This window comes from Tachypleus tridentatus, chromosome 13 (genome assembly GCF_004210375.1).
Source record: "Tachypleus tridentatus isolate NWPU-2018 chromosome 13, ASM421037v1, whole genome shotgun sequence".
Classification (NCBI taxonomy): Eukaryota; Metazoa; Arthropoda; class Merostomata; order Xiphosura; family Limulidae; genus Tachypleus; species Tachypleus tridentatus.
This window is the reverse complement of record NC_134837.1, coordinates 260,301,202-260,326,167: the sequence shown is the minus strand read 5'-3', so window position 1 is coordinate 260,326,167 and position 24,966 is coordinate 260,301,202. Positions and strand designations below refer to the sequence as shown.

Sequence of the window (24,966 nt, the reverse complement as noted above, 5' to 3'; positions counted from 1 at the left end):
ATGCACGTGTTTCCATTCTGAAAAGCATCTGTCTGCTTTACCCATAAGTTGATAATGTATTTAACTAATTGCTTGTTCCCTACATTTATTTTCCTTTTTGTGATTAACAACGTGTTTGTACCACACATCCCTATATCTTTACGTGGTCAATTAGTTGTATGTGTCCAAGTTTTTTGCTACCCTACCCCTTGTTTTCCTCATTTTATCTGATTAAATATCTGTCTTTCTCCAAGTTTTGTAATACTTACATTTCCATACTTTTATTGGACTAATCAGAGTGATTTTTACTATTTTTCTCTTATTCACGTTTACACCCTTTATGGGGAGAGGAATTTACCCACCATTCTGTATGGTCATCATCTTATCGAACCAATATTTTCAGTTTTAGTGACCCATTATTTCTTTAATCCTTTCAATTACCTCGTTATAGCTTTGGACATTTTAGTATTGCTCATGTCTAACATGGATCTCACAAACCCGCAAAATGAGAGACATTTTGGTGGTGGGGGATTTCGTAGTGCTTTCAGGGGAACGAATATATAGGTATGTGTGAGAGTTTTTGTTTTGTTTGTTTTGAATTTCGCGCAAAGCTACTCGAGGGCTATCTGCGCTAGCCATCCTTAATTTTGCAGTGTAAGACGAGATGGAAGGCAACTAGTCTTCACCACTCACCGCCACCTCTTGGGCTACTCTTTTACCAACGATATTACTTTTTCGAATGGTGTGTCTAAAAAAATGTTGTACATAAAGGTTTGAAAAATAACAGTCATGATGTTAAAGTAAACTTCAATGTGGTTAACATTAGAGGCTACGAACTTGTGTGTTTTTTAAAGAGTTGTCTAAAAGACTATTCTAACTTGAAATCAGGCTAGTGTGTAAACCTAACAATTCAGTGGTGAAAGTTTCAACAGAAACAGGTTAAAATGACTAAGAATTAAAGCAGCTGTTTATAATTCGATGTTAATATGGTCGAATTAATTAGAAAACAGACTGTGCTACGTACTGTGAATTTGTCCTTTTTCTAAAGGACCGATACTGTGAGTTTGTTATGAGATAAAGATATAAGGTGGAAAGGTTTAGTTTATTGTAAGGTTGAGTTAAGGATAAAAGATGGAAAGGTTCAGTTTATTGTAAGGTTGAGGTAAGGATATAAGGTGGAAAGGTTCAATTTATTGTAATGTTGAGGTAAGGATATAAGGTGGAAAGGTTCAGTTTATTGTAAGGTTGAGGTAAGGATATAAGGTGGAAAGGTTCAGTTTATTGTAAGGTTGAGGTAAGGATATATAAATATATATGGAAAAAGAGTGTTATGGGATGGATAGGTTTTTAAAAGGCGAGACTGGGGAAGGAATTCCATTTCACCATTTTCACCCCATCCTGTTCTCTGCCTTAAAATGATCAATGATCATTTTTTATTATTCATAAGACGCACAACTTTAGATACAATTTTTCTGGAGTCGCAGATATTTTGAAGTTAGTTAACACTTATTCAAACAAAATTTTTTTGTAATTTTAAAAATATGTTCTAATATATAAAAGTAATATGGTAAAGTTGTATAGCTTATAAATTATCAAAACGTTCGATCACTGTGTGTGCAGAATAACTAAAGTGTATGTGACGATAAATTATGTTACAATGATCGGTCATAACGTATACCATTCCACGTTCTGAATTTAATAAGGCAATAATTGGGAGATCAGCCTGCTTTCTAATTCGTAACTTGATATGCGATAAGACGTAGATGTAATCATCTCTCTCCATTATATCGCAGAGCACAGATAAACCATTATACGGGTTTAAGCTTAACCACAAACTCTTTGGTAACAAACACAGGGGTCTTCACCATCGATTCTTGCACGTGGACAGAACTGTCAAAAGAGAAGAACTGCTGACTAGAAATACAAATTTGAAAGGTCTGAAGATTGTCTTAAGGTTCTAAATGAAAGGTCTGAAGATTGTCTTAAGGTTCTAAATGAAAGGTCTGAAGAATGTCTTAAGGTTCTAAATGAAAGGTCTGAAGAATGTCTTAAGGTTCTAAATGAAAGGTCTGAAGGATGTCTTAAGGTTCTAAATGAAAGGTCTGAAGATTGTCTTAAGGTTCTAAATGAAAGGTCTGAAGATTGTCTTAAGGTTCTAAATGAAAGGTCTGAAGAATGTCTTAAGGTTCTAAATGAAAGGTCTGAAGAATGTCTTAAGGTTCTAAATGAAAGGTCTGAAGGATGTCTTAAGGTTCTAAATGAAAGGTCTGAAGATTGTCTTAAGGTTCTAAATGAAAGGTCTGAAGATTGTCTTGAGGTTCTAAATGAAAGGTCTGAAGAATGTCTTAAGGTTCTAAATGAAAGGTCTGAAGAATGTCTTAAGGTTCTAAATGCCAAAGCTGGTGGAGTATTAGAAACCAACGAGTCTAAAAAGTGGGATAAAAGCTACTCCAGACTGTAGGTGTTGCCTTCTGCACTCCTCGTAATTTATCCATTAAGATGTCAAATCACATGTGTGTGACTGCAGTATTAGTTATCAGTTTTATTTTTTCACAATGCCACAAGTCACTACGCAGAAGTTCTTTCGTTGGAATTAAAATCAGTGGCAATGGTTTTTGGTAAAAAAAGAAGGTAAAATTTAAGATTCGTAATGTAGATGTTAAAAAAATTCGAAACGCAATAAGGAAATATGATTTTTATCAGGAATGTTAGGCCTAAGGATTGAATTGTTCACTCAAGGTATTGTAGGAAGTAGTGGAAAACGCGCCCTCTTTGCCTACTGTTTCTGTGTTATCTGGTGCAAGTGATTAAGGCCCGATGGTAAAGGTTTTAGGTCCTTTGTGAGAACTTAGAACCTTGAAAATCGTAAAGTGGGCTGGACCTTCTAAACTCTTTTGGTAAACATATCGTAGTGTTTATTTGTTCTAGAAATTTTTTTCGAAGCTATTATTATCTTCGCATAGCCATCCATAAATTTAAATTGATAGATGGCCTGATGGCAGCTAATTAATAGCGCTCATCGCCAACTCTTAAGCCACTCACATCTGAAACAAATGATAAGATTTGAACGTCATTTATGGGACATTTACGGCCACAAGGCACGAAGTGCATTTATGGGACAACGGGCTACAAACTATAAACCCACAGTCTGAGTCAATTGAATATTGGGTTGCGAACCACAAATCGTTGAATTTGTTTTTGTTTTTAATTTTGCGCAAAGCAACTGGAGGCCTGTCTGCGCTTGCTGTCCTTAATTTAGCAGTATAAGACTAGAGGGAAGGCAGCAAGTCATCACCACCCACCGCCAACTCATGGGATACCCTTTTACTAACGAATAATGGGATTGGTTGTGACATTATAACGCCCCCACAGATTGCAATGTCGAACGCCCTAACCACCTGGCAATGCCGAACTCTAAATTGTTGATTGTTTGTTTTTTGAATTAAGCACAAAGCTACACAATGGATTAGCTGTGCTTCACTCACCATTGGCATCGAAACCCAGTTTCGAGCAGCGTGAGTCCGCAGACATACTGCCTCTCGGATTCACAGCTCGAGCACCATAGCTACTGGATCCTCTCTTTATACTGAAATGTGCTTTTATGAAAACGTAGTTTTTGTTTTTATTTGTGTGAAACTTAAACTCTCCCTATTTATTAATTAGATGCACTGGTGGGTTAGCAATAAGTTAACGAACTCACAATTTTAGACCTGACATAGACAGGTTATTAGTGCACTAGATTTGCAAGTACCGAATCTTGGGTTCTAATCCCGTTAGTCGAACATGTTTGTCCTTTCAGTCGCGATGGCGTTATAATGTGACGATTAAGCTAATTAATCGTTGTTAAAAAAAAATAGCCCGAAAGTTGACAGTGGGTAGTGTCGACCTGTAGTTTATCACTTCAAAAGTAGGGACGGCTAGTCTACCTAACCCTCTAATAGATTTGCGTGAAATTCAAATGAAAAAATAATCAAGTATGATAAAGTCTGGGGCTCGATTCATCGTGGTGGGTATAACGGGGATAGCCCATTTTGCAGCTTTGCACTAAAACGCCCAAAGCAACAACAAAAAAAGTTTTTAATCACAGTCTCGTGGCTCTGCATAGTCAGGTGGTTAAGACATTTGACTCGTAATCTGAGGGTCGTGGGCTCGAATCTCTGTCACACCAAACATGTTCGCTCTTTCAGCCATGGAGACGTTATAATGTTCGGTCAAGCTCACTGTTCGTTGGTAAAAGGGTGGGTGGTGATGACTAGCTGCCTTCTCTCTAGCTTTACACTACTAAATTAGGGACTGCTAGCGGAGATAGCCCTCGTGTAGCTTTACGCAAAATTCAAAAACCAAACAAACAAAGACTCGTAACTTTTATAAGAAAAAACAATTTGTGAGTTCTGACCTTTTCCCCTGTAAGTGGCCATTTTGATTACTAAAAACAACAAACTGAAATAAGGTCTTAAGTATCTTAACTTGAAGGGATTTTTTCATATTTCTTACTTGTTTATAATGTGACGGTCAATCCCACTATTCGTTAGTAAAAGAATATTCCATGAGTTGGCGGTGGGTGGTGATGACTTGCTGCCTTCCCTCTAGTCTTATACTGATAGCCCTCGTGTAGCTTTGTGCGAAATTCAAAAATAAACAAACCTTACTCGTTTATATTTTGATATTTATTTCTTATTTTTCTATTTTTATTTTCATATTTCTTGCTTGTTTATATCATAAACAAACAAAATTCGTTGTGTAGGATCGGACATTAAACTGCCCACAAACTGATTATTCTCTTATCTTAGCTCATCCATCTTAAACGAGTTAATTTGTATACATTTTGTAACTGATAAGTCGAGGCTATAATTTATCACGTCACATTTACCACCGAGCGATATTTTACCTCAACAAAATGTAACACAGTTTTAAGTCTTTGTTTCTTTTTGGCCAGCTTTGTATGGATGCTGGCTAGGGATGAATCTTTTAAAGAAGTTAGATCAACGTATAGAACAATGGTGAGAAATACCAAATTCACCTTTGTGGATTTTTTTTTTTTTTAATTTCACTTGAATACAAACAAGTGTTTTGATGTCAGAGGTTATTGTCCTCAACAGTCAACACTTGTAAGGATAGGCCAAAAGTGGACATTGTTTTCACGGCCTATTAGGTATTTAGAAAGAGACCTGACCTGAGTTTGGTGTTAGTAGGTTAAAAACAAGGCTTAGCACCATTACGGGAGTAGCGTCTGTATTTTCTATTGTTTCTGTCTCTCTCTGTATTTATCTGCCCTTTCCTTTAATGTACGTATTCACATGCGTATATACCTTCAGTCAGTCAGTCTGTCGTTTTTCATAGTATTTTTTTAGAAAATACCATGTGTCTCGTTTGATTATTGGTATTTGCACTCTCACGAGAAAGAAAATGCTTTATTAACTGAGATTTGTAATTTTATTATAATCTTAGGCAAAACCATCATTTGCATTTATTGGTGCGAGTCGCGCGCGCACACACACACATACAAAACATATTCCATAGTTTAAAATAATTGAAAATAGTGGTATGGAATTTGTTTAATAAATTAAAATCACGGATTGTATTGGAATACATGTGGACCAAATATAATGGTGAATTAGAATAATAAAAATCTAGATTACAGAATGTTCATAGTCTTATAGAAAAAAAAATACCATGAGAATTCCATATAAAGAATAATTATATATATATATCTTCTCATGTGAAGTTTTTTCTCTCTCTCTCTGTGTGTGTGTGTGTGTAAAAAGTCCCTCTCTGGTACAGCGGCAAGTCTACATATTTACAATGCTAAAATCAGGGGTTCGATTCCCTTCTGTGGACTCCGCAGATAACCCGATATGGCTTTGCTATGAAAACACACACACACACACACTATATATATATGTAATGATTATTAAGTCATATGTTTTATTATGTCTATTTTCAGTTTAGCTGATATTTTTAATTAGTTGCTTCTTGTATTAACCAGAAATACTACTTATATATATATCGAAGTTAAGTGTTTTACTACAAGATAAAAGATCACACAATTCTTAAGTGTTTGTTGGTATTTACAACCAGAACAGTTAGAGAGGAGACACGTGGGGTAAATCCGCCCGTAGGAGAAACCATTTAACCATACGGTGGATTGACTGGTAACATTAATAAATAACCCATCTACAGTTGAAAGAGTAAACCATGTTTAGCAATATATCACGCGTTTGAACTTTGGACCTTTCGCTTCGTAGCCCGGCACACCAACCACAATATTTTAAGAGTTATAATCTGTACATTTGTCACGTTTTTCCCACCAACTACACAGTCCTCAAGAGTGGTAGAAACAGTATCCAAGATTATTGGGGATAACGGAAGAATTCGAAGGACGACTGGTATAACATAAAGATACAGTACACTATAACTGGTACAAGTACACTATAACGCGAGTACTTTCGGTTCACCTCTGTGTTATAATGATTTCTTGAACCTACGCTTTGTTTTCATCATTATAACTGGTGTAGCATGATACATGACTTTTAACCTTTTGCACCTATGGTGTCTAATAGATCGTACCAGTGACCATGCTTGAGCAAAACCAAGTTCTGTTTTGAACTAACCAGAGAATTGTTAGTGTGAGTTTTCAGTCTATAGAGAAGTAACTAGGAACTATCAGTTCGACAGCCAACTGTTCAAAATACAGTGAAAAAGTCAGTGTATAACTTCTTTGTATTAACATTAACTTCTTGACGTTGGCCGTAATAAACGTTATGATTAGCTCCACGAAACTCAAAACCGTAACAGAAGTGATAAGTCAATATTCCGTTTATTCGATCTATATCTGACAATTTTATTACAAGTGAATATTAAATTGTGAAACAGTTTACCCGTCCAGCAGTCTTTTCTCTTAACTTGTAACTCAACTGTTTTTTCTGGGTTTATTGGATCTCGTTGATACTGTTCATAGGGTAGCTTGTAGTTGTTATTTCCTTGATGTTGCAGGAAATTCTAAGTTAAGCCTTACTAAAACGTGAAACGCGCTCGCTTTACATAAATCCTTTGCATAAATAAAAAGTATACAAACGCAAGTTGTTATTTAGTGCACCTGAGGACCAGTCCTTTCTGTGCCACTAACTGGAACGTTGACTGGGTTCATGTTATGCTTTGTCTTTTGAAGAAAACGGACTGCTGTACCCACACCACATTCTCGATCATTAGGTAAAGGTAATAGACTTGTAATTAGGTTAATAATATGGAAAAGGGAAATATACTGAATATTGCCCTGACTAAACCGAATGAAAAATTCAAGGTGATAGTATCACGAGCCTTTTCTTCGATTGGTTTCAGTTTCCTTTTTTGTGTGTGTATTCATCAACGACACCGTTTCAAGTGATTACTCTGGTGGCCAAGCGGTAAGTTTCAGGGCTTATCACTACAGAATTCCAGGTTCGATCGCCGTTGTTTACTAAATGTAGATATCCCGTTGTGAAACGTTTTGCTCAAACAGAAGAACAGTTTCACGTGGTCTCCGAATCAAATCAAAACTATTTCAGTCATGTTTATGAAATTTCTTCCTGCCGCTAAGGGGCGTTGTTATTATATCAAGATTTATGACTCGAATACAAGAACATGTGTACATGTGTTATAGGAACACTTTGTTTCTGTTTTTACGTTCTTCTGTAATTCTTCTGTTAGTCGTAAAATTATGATTCCAGGATTCTATGGGAACTCTAAGTGATTGTTAGTTAAAACAAGTTAAACATTTTTTCACAAGATGTATCAAGTGTAAATATTTGTTTTCCGAAACGAACGAACACTATCTAAAAATATACAGGAATTTAACTTTTCCTTTCTAATAGGGGTTAGTTAGGTATAACGCTTGTTTTTGTTTGTCACTGGAAAATAAATCATTCTTTCACGTAGTCCACCCTATATCATGCTTTAATTCACTTTATCTATCCTATATTATATCATGTCTTTATGTGATGTTATCATTCGTTAATTAATATCGTGTGTGTTTTCTCATAGCAAAGCCACATCGGGATATCTGCTGAGTCTACCGAGAAGAATCGAACTGCTGGTTTTAGCGTTGTAAATACGTCCACTTTCCGCTGTGTCAGCGGGCGAGAATTAATGTGATCCACCCTATATTGTAAAACGTCGTCACATGGTCCACTCTGTATTATACCGTACCTTCATGTTACCAACCATGTATTATATTATTATTTAATTCACATGGTCCACTCTGTATTATACCATACCTTCATGTTATCAACCATGGTCAACTCTGTATTATGTTAAGTTTGACACCACTAAGTCACTAAGCGTGAAAAAGGGCTGGTGGTAATATTTCATTTCCTGTATGATCGTAAACTTATTTTGTTCAGAAATTACCATTATTTTGGTATGACAAAAGAATGTCATAATTCAGCGTTATTGTAATAGATATTCTTGAAATTCGTTATTTCAGGACGTTTATGTCCCGCTTAATGGGACAGTAGTAAGACTATGGACTTGAAAGGCTAAGTTTCATGGTTCAATTCCACACAGTGAACACACCAAATAGCCCAACGTAGCTTTGCTCCAAAACAAAGATATCGAGCTATTATTTGAAAGTTGAGTTGAAAAAACTCGTTATTTTCATGTTTTTTTTTTATTTTCAATCGTTGTATATTCAGGTACAATGTTTTAGAACGGACGTAGTAACAACACACTCATCGTCGTCTTCAACACACACACACACACACCAAAAACTGAGGTGTCCTTTGGACACTTACACAAGTATTCTCGGGCTGTAATATGTAAAACCAAGAGGATAGAACGAGATACACAACAAGATTTAAAAACTGGCTTTCGTTCCCGGAGGCTGAGACTAAGTGAGCTGCCCTTCTTCTGAGAGGCCGTCTTGTCTTTCTGTAAGACGTAACGCAAGAACTAGGGCTACATATAGAGAGCAACACCATTCACGTAGTTAATGTTGTCACACTCGGCTTCCTGAGCACATGTGTGTTTCACTAACCTGTAATCTGAGCGGGTGTTCAACACTTTTCTCTTCCCAATGTTTTCTCACGATTCCATTTGCTTTTGGTCCATGAATGGCGAAGAAGATGGTGAGATATTTAAATGTTATTTCTACGTGTTAGTTAAAGTCACACAGTATACCTTCATGATGAAACATAACGTTTTAAAGTGTTTATTTCTAATTTTATTACCGCAATTTTCAGAGAACGGCTCAATCATTTAATCTCCTTGCAGGGAAATGTTACATCTGGCTTATCACGATGTTGGTTGGATGGGAAAAATAAGTTATTAATATTGTTTCGAAGAAAACAAGTCCAGTTTAGGTAACGTAATTTTAACCCCTGGTAGTCGTACTGTTTCCAATACTGTCCGCATCACGTGGTACCACTAATTTAAAGTAGAGTTCTTATATATTGTTAATGTGTTTAACAGATTAATTATTTCTTTATAGACTTACAGTTAGCAGCGGAACTAGGGAAAACTTTGTTGGACAGAAATCAGGAATTGGAGAATAGTTTACGTCATCAGAACTTGATAATTGAAGAGCAGTCTCGGGAGATAGAAGTAAGTTGAACCTGTAACTTATAAATACGTGCTGTGTAAACCGTGGGTAAGTGCTTCTAATTACTTTTTATCTATCTTGAAAAGTAGTGTTTGAAGATTTGGGTTCTGCTATTTTATCTCCACCTTGATAACTCCTTCACGGGCCATTTACAGTTTTTCGTAGAAGTCTAACCCTGAATATATACATATATAACAAGACGGGGTATTTATTTATGTGTATTTATAAATTTAACCTTGAACATAAATGTTCCATAATAATTTACTAAATACGGCGTTAGCAACCTCGAAGTGCTAACCAAATATTTCAAAACTGATTTGGTCCGGCGCGGCTAGGTGGTTAGAGGGCGCTCGACTCGTAATGTGAGGGTCGCGGGTTCGAATCCTCGTCACACTAACCATGCTCGTCCTTTCAGCCGTGGGGATAATAATGTAATGATCAATCCCACTGTTCATTGGCGAAAGAGTAACCCAAGAGTTGGCGGTGGGTGGTGAGTAGCTGCCTTCCCTCTAGTCTTAAACTTTTAAATTAGGGACGGCTAGCGCAAATAGCCCGCGTGTAGCTTTGCGCGAAATTCTGAAAAAACAAACAATTAACAAACTGATTTAAGAGTTGAAAATGAAGTTATGCTTGAAGTAAAATAATATTAACAGTAATATATGTATATATTAACATGTAAAATTTTAAGTTATTTGGAAGAAACTTTTTTAACTTTCCGAGAATTTTAGCTCGCAAGATAGATTAACGAGAGACGGACGTAATGCACTAGTTAACGTGCTGAATTATAAATATAATGATCCGTGGTTCATGTCCAGTTGCCACAAAATAGTATTCTGCGTTTTACGGTCATGCGTGCATTATAGAAATAACTGCCAAATTCCATTAATGTATTAGAGTAGCTTAGGAGTTAACGGTGGGTGTTTCTGATTAGCTGCCTTCGTTTAGTCTCAGTTAATATCATAAATCAACCAATAAAACTCACCAATGGTACTTTTAACTCCAAACCATAGTATGAAAACTTTATTAACAGCTGTCACTTGTATTATTCTCAATGTATGATAATGTTATACACCTAGTCTTTGTGAGAGTCCACGTTTTGTAATCGTGACTGCAAACAATTTGGTTCTTTATAAAGTAGGACAAGCCTTAAAACACACGCGAAGAAATAGTAATTTTCCAAAAGTTAGTTGTCTATTTGAAACAAATTTAAATGTATAATCTGTAAGTTAGTTTTCTAGAAGTGTAGTTTAGCAGTTAGTTTCGTAGAATTACAATCTGATAACCAAAGTTTAAGTGTATAGTGTATAGGGATATTCAAGTTTTTGTGATATATTGATACAAAATGCAGACCTCTAATTGCAAGAGATTTATTCCACAGTATAACACTATAAATTATTTAAAAAACAATTACAGGTATTTTTAAATAAACGATACAGTTTCAATCGGCTAGGATCACTTAATAAAAATATTGGTATTTACTATTCCACGTATAAGCCCAGCTAGTTTTTGTTTTGTTTTTTTACTACGTGTGCTGTCTTGCTCTTTCATTGGATACTATTTTGATTCCTAAAGCATTGTTCGAATGTAAAGTTCACATTGTCATTGTATCACGATATTTATTGCGTGGCACTAAGACTGTTACCAGTTGCTAGAAGCTAAACTCTTTCTTGAATCCCCAGCAGGGGGATTCCCTCTCTTAAATAAGACCTTTTAATATAAACTTCCGGTCGTCATGCTTTCTTAATAACAATTGGCTCAGATTAGTCAAAGAAATTACACTGTTTAACACTTTTTTATCCAGTAACTTACAACTCGCATGAGCGTATCCTCTCTGTTACTTATACTTACAGGCATGCCAAAAAAAAGTACCGACTCTTTAATCAGGAAATCATAATGTGTATATATCATGTTACGTACAAATTGTCGTATAGAGTTCACAAGGCCAAACTCCTGATGTTACTGTGAGTATGCTACGTGATTTCCAACATTGTCAATTTTATCAGCTGTTTAGAAGTGGAGAACAATTAATTTAAAGATAAGCCTCCTAGCGGATGAATGGAAGACTGTCTGGGAACAGTAAACTTTGTTATATAAACTTAACAACCCGGAAAAGTTAGCCAAGTGTTTTGTTTTGATCGTTATTGTGTGTAAGTTTTTCTTATTATTTATTGAATAGAAATATAAAAGTACACTATTGATGAGAAGGATCGATGGATGTATACGAGTCTTTTCACATCTCGACTTTTAGTCTAACAAGATAATACGTGTGTTTTAACCTACATCATAAAAAACAATCGTACTAATGTTATCATAGTTACCACGTACTAAGAGAAATGCGAGTTTCACATGTCCATTCAAAACACCGGAGACTAACGTGTTCGAACCATTCCTCTATTGATCCTGTACGTTTTTATTTTCTTTAAATGTGCACTGGTTCGTGAAAAACACATTATAAAGGCAGTATTCATCTGCTACGTCGGGTCATTTCCCGTCAGCATGAAACCGAGTTGAATATTGAAGAATAAAAGAAGAAACTAGTTTATTGAAGCAACATCAAATGATTCTCTAGTTGTATCGTAACCAGAAAAATAGCCACGAGCAGGTTGATGTCAACGTCACCTGCTACGTCGGATCATTTCCCGCCACGAAATTTATATATGTTATAGTGCAGATGACGTCACATTTAGCGACGTCGAGCGCCGTATTGGAAGAAAAACATTGGTTTATCATTTGTACAACTCTGTAACTTGTATAAGTCAGTTTTCGTTAAATTAATGAAATATTTTGTATCATTGGTATACATACTGGCCTTACACAGTTCAAAATCATTAATACAAACATCTTTACAGCTCTTTTAAAGGTAAATAAACCACATGGTGATTGCATGTTTCGTATTTATTAATGGCAGAATATCCAAGTAGACCTGGATCTAATACAGTGCTAGGTCTAATGGTGATCATGAAGCCTTAAACTACTAGTTAAATTCTAGTAGTTACTGCTACTAGTATATTAATATTTCGTCTGTTTTATCAATATGAAGTTAGACATTTATACTTTAGCAACATTAGGCTAGTATTAGTAGCGTTAGATAGAAGATTATGTTGCTGTTTCGTTTGATATAAAGTTGGACTAGTTACATAAATTAACAAGCACTGATAATACCACTAAGTTAATTATATCTATAACATATCCAATAGTATACTGTAAAGTACTAAATACTACAAAGCCTAAAGGACGCACATTTTATGTAGTCTAAGCTTACAAAACAAGGGGAAACCTAACAGGGTCCAAAAGTTATATAATTTTATTAAAATGTATTTTCAGGCGGGTTAAAAGCTACACTATGATATAATTTATAGGTCTATGAGGCAGATAAAGTAATAACTTATATATAACTAATTTCTAATATGTTATAACTATATAATCTTTCTGTAAGCTTTAAAGTCACACAACAAGCACAAAATATTTTGTATAGCTTAAATCCTAGTTGATGACAATTAGTGTATTAATGTTTTAACAATACTTAAAATCTGTATCACTAAAGCGTTGCAAGTAGGCCTAGTTAAGGTTACAGACTTTGAGCCTAAGAGATGGTTTACTGTAAGTTAAATCTAACATTACGCTTTTCTTGAATGCTCTGTTATATATCTGTTCTTATGACAATAATTACTAGATCCAACGCTAACTGAGAGTAAAGTATCTATTAGGCTTAAAGTCTGTAACCTTAACTAGGCCTACATGCAACGCTTTAGTGATACAGATTTCAAGTATTGTCAAAATATTAACACACCAATTGTCACCAACTGGAACTTTCAAGCTACACAATATTTTCTGCTTGTGTGACTTTAAAGCTTACAGAAAGATTATACATTTATAACATATTAAAAATTACCCGTCATCTTGGAAGAAAAGGCAGCTTGGCAAACGTTAGCAATTTTTTTTACTAGTGCTGAAAATTATTCATTAAGAAAAGATAAAATCAAATCAGCTTATTGTAATATGACGTCACACGCTTATCAAACTTGGTTACCCCTGCCAACTTGTTTGTTTGTTTTGGAATTTCGCACAAAGCAACTCGAGGGCTATCTGTGCTAGCCGTCCCTAATTTAGCAGTGTAAGACCAGAGGGAAGGCAGCTGGTCATCACCACCCACCGCCAACTCTTGGGCTACTCTTTTACCAACGAATAGTGGGATTGACCGTAACATTATAACGCCCCCACGGCTGGGAGGGCGAGCATGTTTGGCGCGACTCGGGCGCGAACCCGCGACCCTCAGATTACGAAGCGCACGCCTTAACGCGCTAGGCCATGCCAGGCCCCTGCCAACTTGAAACTGATAGATTAACACCGTTTTCATTCAGTTTTAGCCTAAATAAATAAATAAAAAATAGAAGTACCTCGCACGTTATACCATAAAGAAAGTTAAAACATTTAAAACCGTTAATAAATACAATGAAGAGGATTAATTTGTGTTCAATTTCCTGTAATGATGGGACTATCTCACCTCCCTTTTTATGTTAGTGAAGCGAAACCTAATGAAACTGTGACTTTTATACTCTTTCAGATATCCATTCACCTGTGTTTAGCCTTTTACAGTATAACTCAGTAATTAAAATCTTAATGGTATCTTCGGTCTATGATTGGATTATACGCAAATTAGCCTTTTTTTTACCTCACACAATGATGTAATTACTGACATAATTATATAGAAATACGTGTGTTTCGACCTATCAGTGAATGGGTATTGTTACAACTATCTCGTAATTGGCAGTTTTTCACTTTACTTTGGTTAAAACGTTTAACTTAAAAATGAATGAAAGAAACGATTTCTAGTTAAAAATTCAAACTAGGCTAACGCAGTAGGCTTCATATAAACAAACGTTTAGATAAAAATTAAAATTGTTTTTAAACGTCAAATGCATTTCAAAGTATATTTTTATTATAGCTCAGGAAAAGGGTATTTTTTGTATTTATAAAAGCATAGAAAATTTGAAACAGAATTTTTTGTTTTACTAAGAACACAAACGTGAGGATTTTTGTAACCAAAATGACACCAATGTTGGATTTTGTACATGAGTAGGCGTGTCTTGCAGAGTGATTGATATTTAATCTTTCCAATAACAGGATAGTTGGCTGAAATATATTTTCACGATCGCGTTTCTTAAATCAGATTAACTTTTCTTTTTAAATTTAAATGTTTGCCGAAATTGCTTGTAAAGCCACTAGTGAACTATTTACGTTAGCCGTCTCTAATTTGTAGTGATAACTATAACAGAGGGAAGATAGCTTCGGCTGCTCTTTTAACCGCGAATATTCACATTATAATGCCCCCACGATAAAAAAACAAACTAGTATATTCGGCGCAGGGTTTAGAACCTTAACATGCAGATTTCTATACGTAGTAGTTTCACCTAAAACTGTACAAGTAAACTTATTTGAAGCCCCGGGAGAAAGTGTCACTATCTGCTATTCTGTAAACATTAATAGGCAGAATGGAGCCTAACAGTTAGCATATCTAACTTCAAATACGAGGGTCCATGGTTCGTGTCTTGATGCCACCATGTTGCTTTGCGCAATTTGGGCCCGTGTATACATTAAGAATAACAGTCAACTTTCAGTGTTCGATTAGAACAGCCTTAGACTTGGCAATGGGTACTTTTGACTGGCTGCCTCTCTCTCTAGTCTATTAGTTTTAAAGTAGGGTTGTCTAGTTCTTGTTTGCACTGCACAAAATACTTAAACAAACATAGAAATCATATGTTAATATGTCATATATATATATATATATATATATATATATATATAATATTTGTTTATAAGTTTTGATTATATTTATGAAAACATTTTTATGATGTTTTATGTCTTGAATACTTTTGACCCACTTCCCTGGTGGTAAAAAAAAAAAAAAAAAAACTCTAACGTATACGCTCGTAAAACAAATAAACGGACCGGCCATTAATATGAAAAACGTGGAAGTAGAACTGTACGTATAATTGATATTTTTTTACGTTTTTATCTGTTTTGAAAAGCCACGTAACGTCTGTGTGTTTTGGTTTAATCTTACTGTCCCGTTCCGTGGTTGCTCCGCAGTAAGTCTGCGGGCTTGTAAAGCTAAATATCGAATTGTGATATTCGCGATGGGCTGAATCTGTATATATAGCCAGTGCTGTACACTTGCACCAGCAAAAAACTCACTGTTACCTGGTGGAACAACTCACGGGATTGTAACGGTAAAATCTGGAGTTCGATTCCCTGCGGCACACAAAGTATAGATAGCTCATTTTGTAGCTTTGCGCTAAAACAAACAAACCCATTTTTACTTTAGTTTATTATTTGTGTGAACTTGGTGTACAAACTAATAAGATGAATCATTACATATTAGATACGTTGGTAAAGTGATATAACCATACCGTAAAGAACACGAAAATACAGGGATTGTTTGGAAATATGACAAGACCTGTAATCGTGTGTATATTGTGCACATTACTTTGACAATAACTGTCAATAACATTGAAGAAAAGGATCCCAAGAACACGAATAAATAACGTGAATGGGAATTATTAGTAATGAAAATGTTAGCCTTAAATAGCGTGAGTAACATTAAAAAATGACCCTGAAGATACTGGGAATAGTACAGTGAAATAAAGTAACTGAAACTGACAAGAACAGATTGTAAGTATATAGAAATTTATTGTATTTGAAGTTCTCATCGAGTTAGCACATCTGAAGCTGTGAACCAGAGTATGTGTGGACATACAAAAATATTTTATTACCAGTACTTAATATGTTATTATTTCTCCGTAACATCGATAATGGTTGAGTCGTGTGGTATGCCCTTGTATCTTATACCTTTGAATAACAGCGATATCAGCCATGGTGCTTTTTACAGACCTAATGGTCGACGACTGTGGAGGTCGATAACGGCTCCTGGTTGACGTATTGTACTATTAATCTGAGTATTCTTGGTTCGATTCCTGTTATCCCAAACAATAAAACATCGTGCATCACATTTTGGGACCGTGGGTGCGAGATAATAGTAGCATTTAAACCCCACTATTTGAGTAGTCTGAGAGTCGGCGGTGGATAGTGTAGAGTAGCTGCCTTCATTCGTGTCTAAGGTTTCTCAGTCATCGGTCCGTCACAATAACCAAGGTGAGGTTTTACAAAAACGGAATATTAAATGTCAATTATAATGTTTTTTCGTTTTCATACTTTTTAGTGAACTGCGACAATTTCGGGAGACAATGAGTCGGCCCTTGGTGTTGAAGATAAGGTGCCGTCTATAATTGACAACAAGAGGAACAAACGTATGTGGCCAATTATTTTTTATATGGGGGGTCATATTTTGTTCCTCTTGTCGTCAATTCTTAAGTTTGTCCAGCCCTTCGAGTCCCCTACATTTATTTCCCTTGTCGGCGATTTTTAAGTTTATAAGGCCTACGAGCCTCTTTGCAGTTGCGGTGGTTGCGTGGGCATACCTGTGCTTCTGCTTAGTGCGAGAAAACAACAAACGAAAACTATGGTTCTTCAATGTTTTCTGTTCCTTGCTGTCCACACAAACGTTCATAATTCTAGCTTTTCGTTTCTTTTTCTATTTTCTAATGTTTTAGAGCAGATTGAGTCTCTGCCAGTCTCCAGTCTCTTTGTTTTAACCAGCACAGTCTCTGCCAATCTTCCTTCAGATCTAATTAACGCTTTTTTTTTTTGCATTTCCTTTAATTACGCTTTGTTTTTTCTCGTTTCTGTATTTCGTCATCAGTTTGTTTTTCTGTGCAGTTAACTTCTGTTATTTCGTCCAAACCACTACATTTCAGATTTTTTTAACTTTTGTTGTGTAGAGTGTGGCATGACCGTAAGAAACATTTGTCCACTTCTTGTTGGCCAGACTGTTAACTAACGTTATCCACTCACACATAAATAAATTATCAGTTCCCCAAATATGGTATTGCTACGTCAAATATTTTCATAATTTAGCAACATTCACACCATACATTCAAATATTGAAATAACTCATTTCAAAAGTTATTACAAACTATAAAAAAGAAACATGTTTTATGAACATCGTGTTTTATTCTATAACACTTACACATTTCTTCTACTTTTCGGTGGAGTCTTTAATACAGTGGTTTCAAAACCGCGTGATACGAGTTTAATCAAAAGAATAATAATTAAAAGCATAAAAACTCTCTTAAAAAAAAGCATGTGCCAGCAGGGGTCGCGCAAATCAAGGTAAGTGGGTTAGGGTGTCGTCAGTGAAAAAAACCAATGGATTAATATTAACCACTCCACACACGTACACATTATGTGTTTATTGATTTACGGCCTAGAAGTAATAACGTAGGTAATGCTAAATAAAAACCAATACGTGTACAAATAGTATAAAATATTATAAACAATACTGTACCTAAATATTTTAATGAACAATCATGTTAACCCGTGTGAGTTCCATGAGTAGTAGAAGACCACAGGATTATAGACACAGACTCTATGGAAATGTTCATTTCTTCTTTCAATATTGAAACCAATAGTAATCAATGTTATGGATTCCATTAACAGTGGTATGTGTAAGGAGGTGTAGCATAATGCAGCGTGCTTGAAAAATGTGCAGATCTATATAAATGTAATGAAAAATGTGCAGATCTATATAATGTAATGAAAAATGTGCAGATCTATATAAATGTAATGAAAAATGTGCAGGTCTATATAAATGTAATGAAAAATGTGCAGGTCTATATAAATGTAATAACAAAGTCTATTGTCTGTCAAACTAACTACCTTCGCTGGTTGTGAGTGAATTGTTACCAAAATTGGTGTCTAGGTTCATTAGGTCCATGCGGGGGTACATAAAAAAATTTGCAGTTTTGTAGTTTTATGGGCGTTTTTACCACTACTTCTTCCCCTGTTGATGTACCTTCACAAAATTTGCCTTAATAGTTTGTTGGGTCCCTGTAGAGATACATGCAAATATTCGGTTTCACATTTTTGTGTTTTGCAGTTTCAATGGGCGTTTTTTGTAAAAATACATATAAAGGAAGCAGCTTTTCATGTATTTTCAGTAATCATGAAATTACATAACTTTCGTCCAGGGGACAGGTACTCCAGCTATTAATTTGATAGTACAATTTACAGTTACTATATAAGTCAAATGCGTAAAAATCAGGGCGCTTATAGCACCCCGGCTCCCACGTCTCTGAGTAAAACTTTTTTGAATATTCTTTTTTTAGACAAAGTATTATTAATATGTGCATCGGGCAAATTCAAACGCCAGAACTAGCTTTAAAAATCATATTTCAAGTGAATAACAGAAACGTGTTTACGGTTCGAACCATTTAGCGATGTAACTTGTTTACGTGAATTGGGTTACAATGAGCCTAGCACTCAACTTAAGTTACAAAGCTTCTTATTACATAAATAACTATACTCTAGGAAAGGTTGAACGACTTCCGACTGTGTTGATTTTTTTACTACAGAGGTTGTGCTGTTTTTTTCGTCTTACAACGCAGTTTCTTCCCATGTTTCTAAACTTACAAAACATTAATTCAGAATATCGAACTTCAGTGATTTGTTTCTTTGAATATTCTTTAACCATAGCCCCGAGTTGTTCCGATGGATACTGTTATTAAGGTTAATGGACGTCAGTCGCCTCGTGAAATGTTATGATTTTTTAGTGCTGTTCATTTATTTTTTCAGATCTCGTACAAGTGAGAAACAGGTGTTGGAACTGAGATTGGGTAGAGATGTGCATAATCGTAAGATGTCGTACCTTGTCGGTAGATGGCCACAGGGTTTTCTTTATACTGAAGAACAGTTTAGAGAAAATGTTAGCGTATTAATTAATATTATATTTCGTCTGGTATTTAGAGTATTAAGGTTATTTCACCTCCTATGATAATATCACGTGACACAAATCTCTAACGATAAGACAGCAGCTGTGTATAATATATGTAATTAATATTTTAATTGTATTTCCGTAATGTTTCTTTTACTTTAAATTACCAGTCCCACAGAAGAATAACACAGATTTTCGTTGATCCAAGAGGTTATAAAACAGAAAACGAAGAGCCTACCTGTATTTACACCGTGTAAAACTTGCAAACCTTTTTTTAAAAATTAGACACGAGAGAGAAAATGTCAATATTTCGTTACCTTTGCCTCTAAACAAAATAGTTTGAAGAGATTTAACAGCTATAGAAACTCATGGTAACAACTACTTGGAATTATTATTTCCAAACAAGTTACCAACCTAAACTAACTTGTGACGTATCAAATACGATTCATCTTGGTTCACTTTTAAAAATTTTAGACCTTGTAGTAGAATAAGGCTTGTGGTTTCTTTATATTAACAGATAGGGTTTTTTTTTCTTTTACGAACGTCATCACACCCACCACAAAACTGTTAGTACAGAATAACAAGAACAAAAAGGGAAGTAATAAATATAACGAAAAAATCATCCAACGTTAAAAATAGCTTGACATCATATCTAACTGGACAATAACTCGACACCATACGGTAGTTTTAACACTGGACACTAACTTACAACTGGGTGATGTTTTTCACACTGGATGATGGCTGTGACAATGGACAAGAGTTTAAAATTAGTGAAAATTCTACAGTAACTTAAAATTAGATGGCATCTGTGACACTGAGTAACAGTTTTGATAATGGATAATTTATCTTCATGTAAAGGTTGTAGCTATATCACAGACTATTGGAAGTAAGCGTTTGTGCGAATTTTGGAAGTAATTATGAAAAGTGTTTATCATGAGAAATAAACATTTCTTCAAATAAATTACTGATTTTTACCGATAAAAGTCATGTCAAAACTAGTTTTGAATGTGTTAAGAATAGTGGATTAAGCTTCTATACTGATGAAATTCATTCAGCTGAACTGAGAAATAAAAGAACTAAAACTTGTTGGGTGCAATAGTGATGCTTCTTTAAGTTGAACCTTTTAACCTAATATCGCATTTAAAGTTTTCTATAATATGCGCAACATTACTAACAGTTTAGACAAAAGTTCTTATCAGATCTTATAAGCCTAGTCAAAAAATTAAAGCTTAACATTATATCGTGGAACATACAATAGCTCATATGATAATAATGGACCTTAAATTAACACAGAACTGGATAAAAGTTAAATAGTTTAGAAAAAGTTGTGAACGTTTAGTGTGATTAAATTTAATTTTATCTGTTTGTTCCATTTAGTGTTGTGATGTGTTTAAACTAAACAATTGTCGAATCGTTGGAGTGACTGACATGGTAAAAAGTAACCAATTTTATAGTAGTTTCTTGTAAGACAAGTGCATGTTACATGGCTCACATTACTAATAACTAAACAATTAAACTTTTCTACACTTAGTAAGAGGATTAACTCCATTCTTGTTTATATGATAAGCCTTGTTAGCATAGCACAGGAAAAACTGGCGTACAAATACTAAAACCTAGAACATCGAATTTGTTAGGCTCGGGGACATGTCTTGGTTTTGAAGGGGGAGGCTAATTTGAAAAGTTATAAAATGTCTTACTACCAATGTTTTAGCTCGTGTTTGGTTATCTCTTCAAGAGTCGGTATCGGCCGGGTGATTAGGGCGTTTGACTTGCATCTGCGGTACTTTCAACCTTGAAGGTGTCATAATGTGAGGGTCAGTTCCACTAATTGTTCGTAAAGAGGAGCTCAATTAAAGTATCTATGTAAGAATGTAAAAAAACAAACAAGATGGGAATCAACTATCAGAACATTAACTTTTTAACAATGTTAATAAAATTATTAAATGTTTAATTTCTAAATGTATGCTCTATTCTTACCATGAAACGTACAGATTGGTCAAAGAAACAATTTGAAACACGTTAGACTTTGAAAACCGCATCAGCTGTTTGAAATATGTAGCCAGATATATTTGGTACTAATAATTAAGAGATAAGAAAGCCAAGTAACGTAATTACAGTCATTCAGTGCTATAAAACTGACTTAGTTGTAAATTAGTTACATTAATATAAATAAAACTAAAGGCTGTAAAACGTGTGCTTCTGGATAAAATCGATGTTGTTTTTTTCTGCCTATTTGTATGCAGTTGCAGGTCTAAACCGGATTTATGGACGAAGGTAAACGTCAGACAAAACGCTAATTCAAATATATCTTGTGTAGTTATGTTTCGATGTTTAAATTTAACAGATGTTTTGAAGTGTTTATATTTAACACATTTTTCAACCAGTGGATCGATATTTTAAAATACGTCAAAACATTTCGAGAGGTTTAAACATTTTTTCATTGTTGCCGAAAGTAACATGGTTTCATAAGTGAATTTGTGATACCTGAGGTTATTTTTCAACACTACCCGTAACCTCTAAAACACCTTATATTTAAAGCACAGTCATTATGAAAACAAGCTGCTGAATCAACACTGACTTTTGATTAAAGCAAGGCTTTGAAGAAAGCCTTTCATTCTTGATGTTGTTCGATGTGTATTAGGTCTGAAAATAAAACTAGTTCTCCCATCGTAAAGTCGTTTGTATTTTCAGTAGTATTTTCTAGCAGGAATATTGTTTTTATCTTTAATACGTTTACTTGTTTCGGTCTTTCATTATTATAGTCCATGGACCATTGCAACCTTCACATGTGGCTAACTGGTGTCACCATCGCACTCTGTCAAACTACAGTGATGATAAAAACTTCTAAGGCTAAAAACAAACACTCTTCTAAGTATTTTTGCTCTAGGAAACTTAAATATATATTGCACTTTATACATGAATTCTTGTAGATAGTCAACCTTTTGGTCCGGAAACAAATCCATTACAATTAGTGTTGGTGGTGCATGCAGTTGAGAATACAGAAATACCACCGTTTCTACAGTTTCAAGAGAAACATGGCTTGGGAATTTAATCGTTCTCAGGTTCTATTAAAACTGCACATATCTGTTTGTGACCCGGAATAATGACCACACGTGCTCACGTATGTGGGTGACCTTGCAGGTTCATCCATCTGTAACCTTTTCGCCACGAAATGAGCTGACGACGCGATCAGTACAACCCAAGGGTGAGAACAATAGAGATTAAACCAAGGACGACTTGGCCAGAGTTCTTGTAGTTTCCGTTTTCATAGTAATCGTGTTTTTAATTTCAGGCCTTTTCTTCTTGTTTAGGTATGATACCGAAAGTAAGGGCCTAGCTGGTGTGTTTACACTGTAGTCATGTTTTTACAATATTTCACCACGTTTTTATATCAGTTTTGTTGTGACACTCGCGAATTTCAATTTTGGGTTAAAAGTACAGTGTGTAATATTTATTTTATTTTTTGAATACCAAAAAAACAAATTAATTCATAAAGGTCAAATTCGGATATGCTATAGCTTGTGAAAGTCAAATCTGTAGTCAGGACTTTTTAAGGAGTGTGGAGGATTGATTATTTGTGAAGAAAGACAATAAATTATATTACTTTTAAATGTCTTAATGTGGCACAATTTTCAACGTTTCTGTATTGGATTCCACAAAAATGGCCGCTACAAGTGAAGGTTAAAATTGTTTTTTTTTGTCTGCCTACTTAATGTAGGATGAACAAACAAACTATATGTTTAAGTAGAACAGAGAAACTTGAATAAACAAACTGCATGTTTCAATATTACAGAGAAACTTGAACAAACAAACTGCATGTTTCAATATTACAGAGAAACTTGAACAAATTGCGTATTTCAGTAGTACAGAGAAACTTGAACAACCAAACTACATTTTTCAGTAGAAACAGGAACTTGAACAAACTACATGTTTCAATAGTACAGAGAAAGCTAAAAATACAAAAACTATATATTCTAATATAACAAAGAAACTTGAACAAACAACGTTTCAATAGAACAGAGAAACCGAAAAAAAAAACTTGCATAACGGAGAAACTTGAACAAACTTAAGTTTTGATACAACAGTGAAAATTTTGATAAACAATATGTTTTGAAATAACTGAACCTTGAACAAACATGTTTTAATAAAGCAGTGTAAGTAACAGGTAATGTTATCATTTTACATTTTCTCTAGTCTTAATTAAAATTAGGGATAGTTATGTCTAAACTTTGGAGTTTCTAATCTGATCGTTTACCACATTCGTCGTGTAAAGTGAACATTGTTACTGTCATTATTGAATATTAAGTAACTTAGCAATAGTAAACTGACGAACAGCAGTTTAAACTTTGCTATTGTTATTTTAAATTTTCGTTGATCGATTTATAGTTGTATTAGCACAATGTACTTGTGCACACGTGCTTTTATCAAGTCTGAGTGACGTATGTTGGCCTCGTGGTTAGTGTTGTTCAACCAGTTGCGAATCGGTATGATATATATTCCCTGCACTTTAAACTATGGGGGCGTAAGATGCCGCAGGTTTAACTTCCCTCTGGTGGTCAGTTGTAGGGTCTCATTATAGTTAAGTGGGGCCTTAGGCTCAGGTAATATTTGGTATAATAACAACTCACTCTTGCTTCTATTCTGCTACGCTTACGAACCATATATTTATATAAATAAATATATATATTTTTACTTTGGCTGAGGGTGTAGATGGCCTATGTGTTAATTCGATATTAGTCAGCAATTCACAATTAGGGACAGCTGTATGTAATCTTTGCCCTGAATACAGCCTCTAAGCTTGTGCATATTTGTGTTTATTTAAATCAGTTTAAGTTGTAGGTAAATATATCATTTTTATCAAACACAAAGTGGAAATATAGTTGCATCCTAAAGATACGTGACATCGCCTAACCCTAACTTTGATTTGTGGTGACTTAACTAATTTGACGAAACTTATAATTAACAAACCTAATCCAGTTTATACCGTAGAAGGTGTTCAAGGAAGTTGACAACATAAATACCGTTCCAACCATTATGTCTGACGTATGTCACCTGACCTGAAGAACGCTGGTATTAGATGAAAGACCTCGATGGTTTTAGACATAACTATAGTGTTTAACATTTTTTTATTTTCATTTAGAAGTGTCGACTAATAATTCTAAATTCGAAGTTAATAGTGTCGAGTTAAAAATCACATTCTGCTATAATGGTAATAGTAGTGTGCTCAGATCAGTCCAGAACACATTCATCTAATGTGGAAATTTTGATAGGAGTAAGACCACTTGACTCGTAAACTGAGAGTCTCCTATTTCAATATCCGTCACACCTTTCAGCTATGGGCCCGTTATAATGTTACGATCATTCCCACTATTCGTTGGTAAAAGAGTAGTCCAAGAGTTGATCTTGGTCGTGATGACTAGATGCCTTCCCTCTAGTCTTACACTGCTAAATTAGGGATGCCTAGCACAGATAGCCCTCGTGTAGGTTTGCGCAAAATTAAAAATATATAAACAAAAATGATAGGAGTAATATTTTAACATGGAAATAATCCAGCGGAATTCGTGTGATATGGATTATCCTAATT

General features: G+C 34.8%; 1 protein-coding gene across 4 annotated transcripts in view; it reads left to right on the top strand.

The window, feature by feature from the left end:
• LOC143238480 (cerebellar degeneration-related protein 2-like) overlaps positions 1–24,966 on the top strand; it is a 73,785-nt gene that overhangs the window by 28,749 nt on the left and 20,070 nt on the right. For 3 of the 4 annotated variants that reach the window (XM_076478750.1, XM_076478751.1, XM_076478752.1), the window contains exon 3: positions 9,443–9,555. In XM_076478750.1, coding sequence (XP_076334865.1) covers positions 9,443–9,555 — 113 coding nt within the window. Of the gene's footprint in view, positions 1–8,872; positions 9,081–9,442; positions 9,556–24,966 lie in introns of those variants that run through there. The other variant, XM_076478753.1, reaches the window with a different exon arrangement.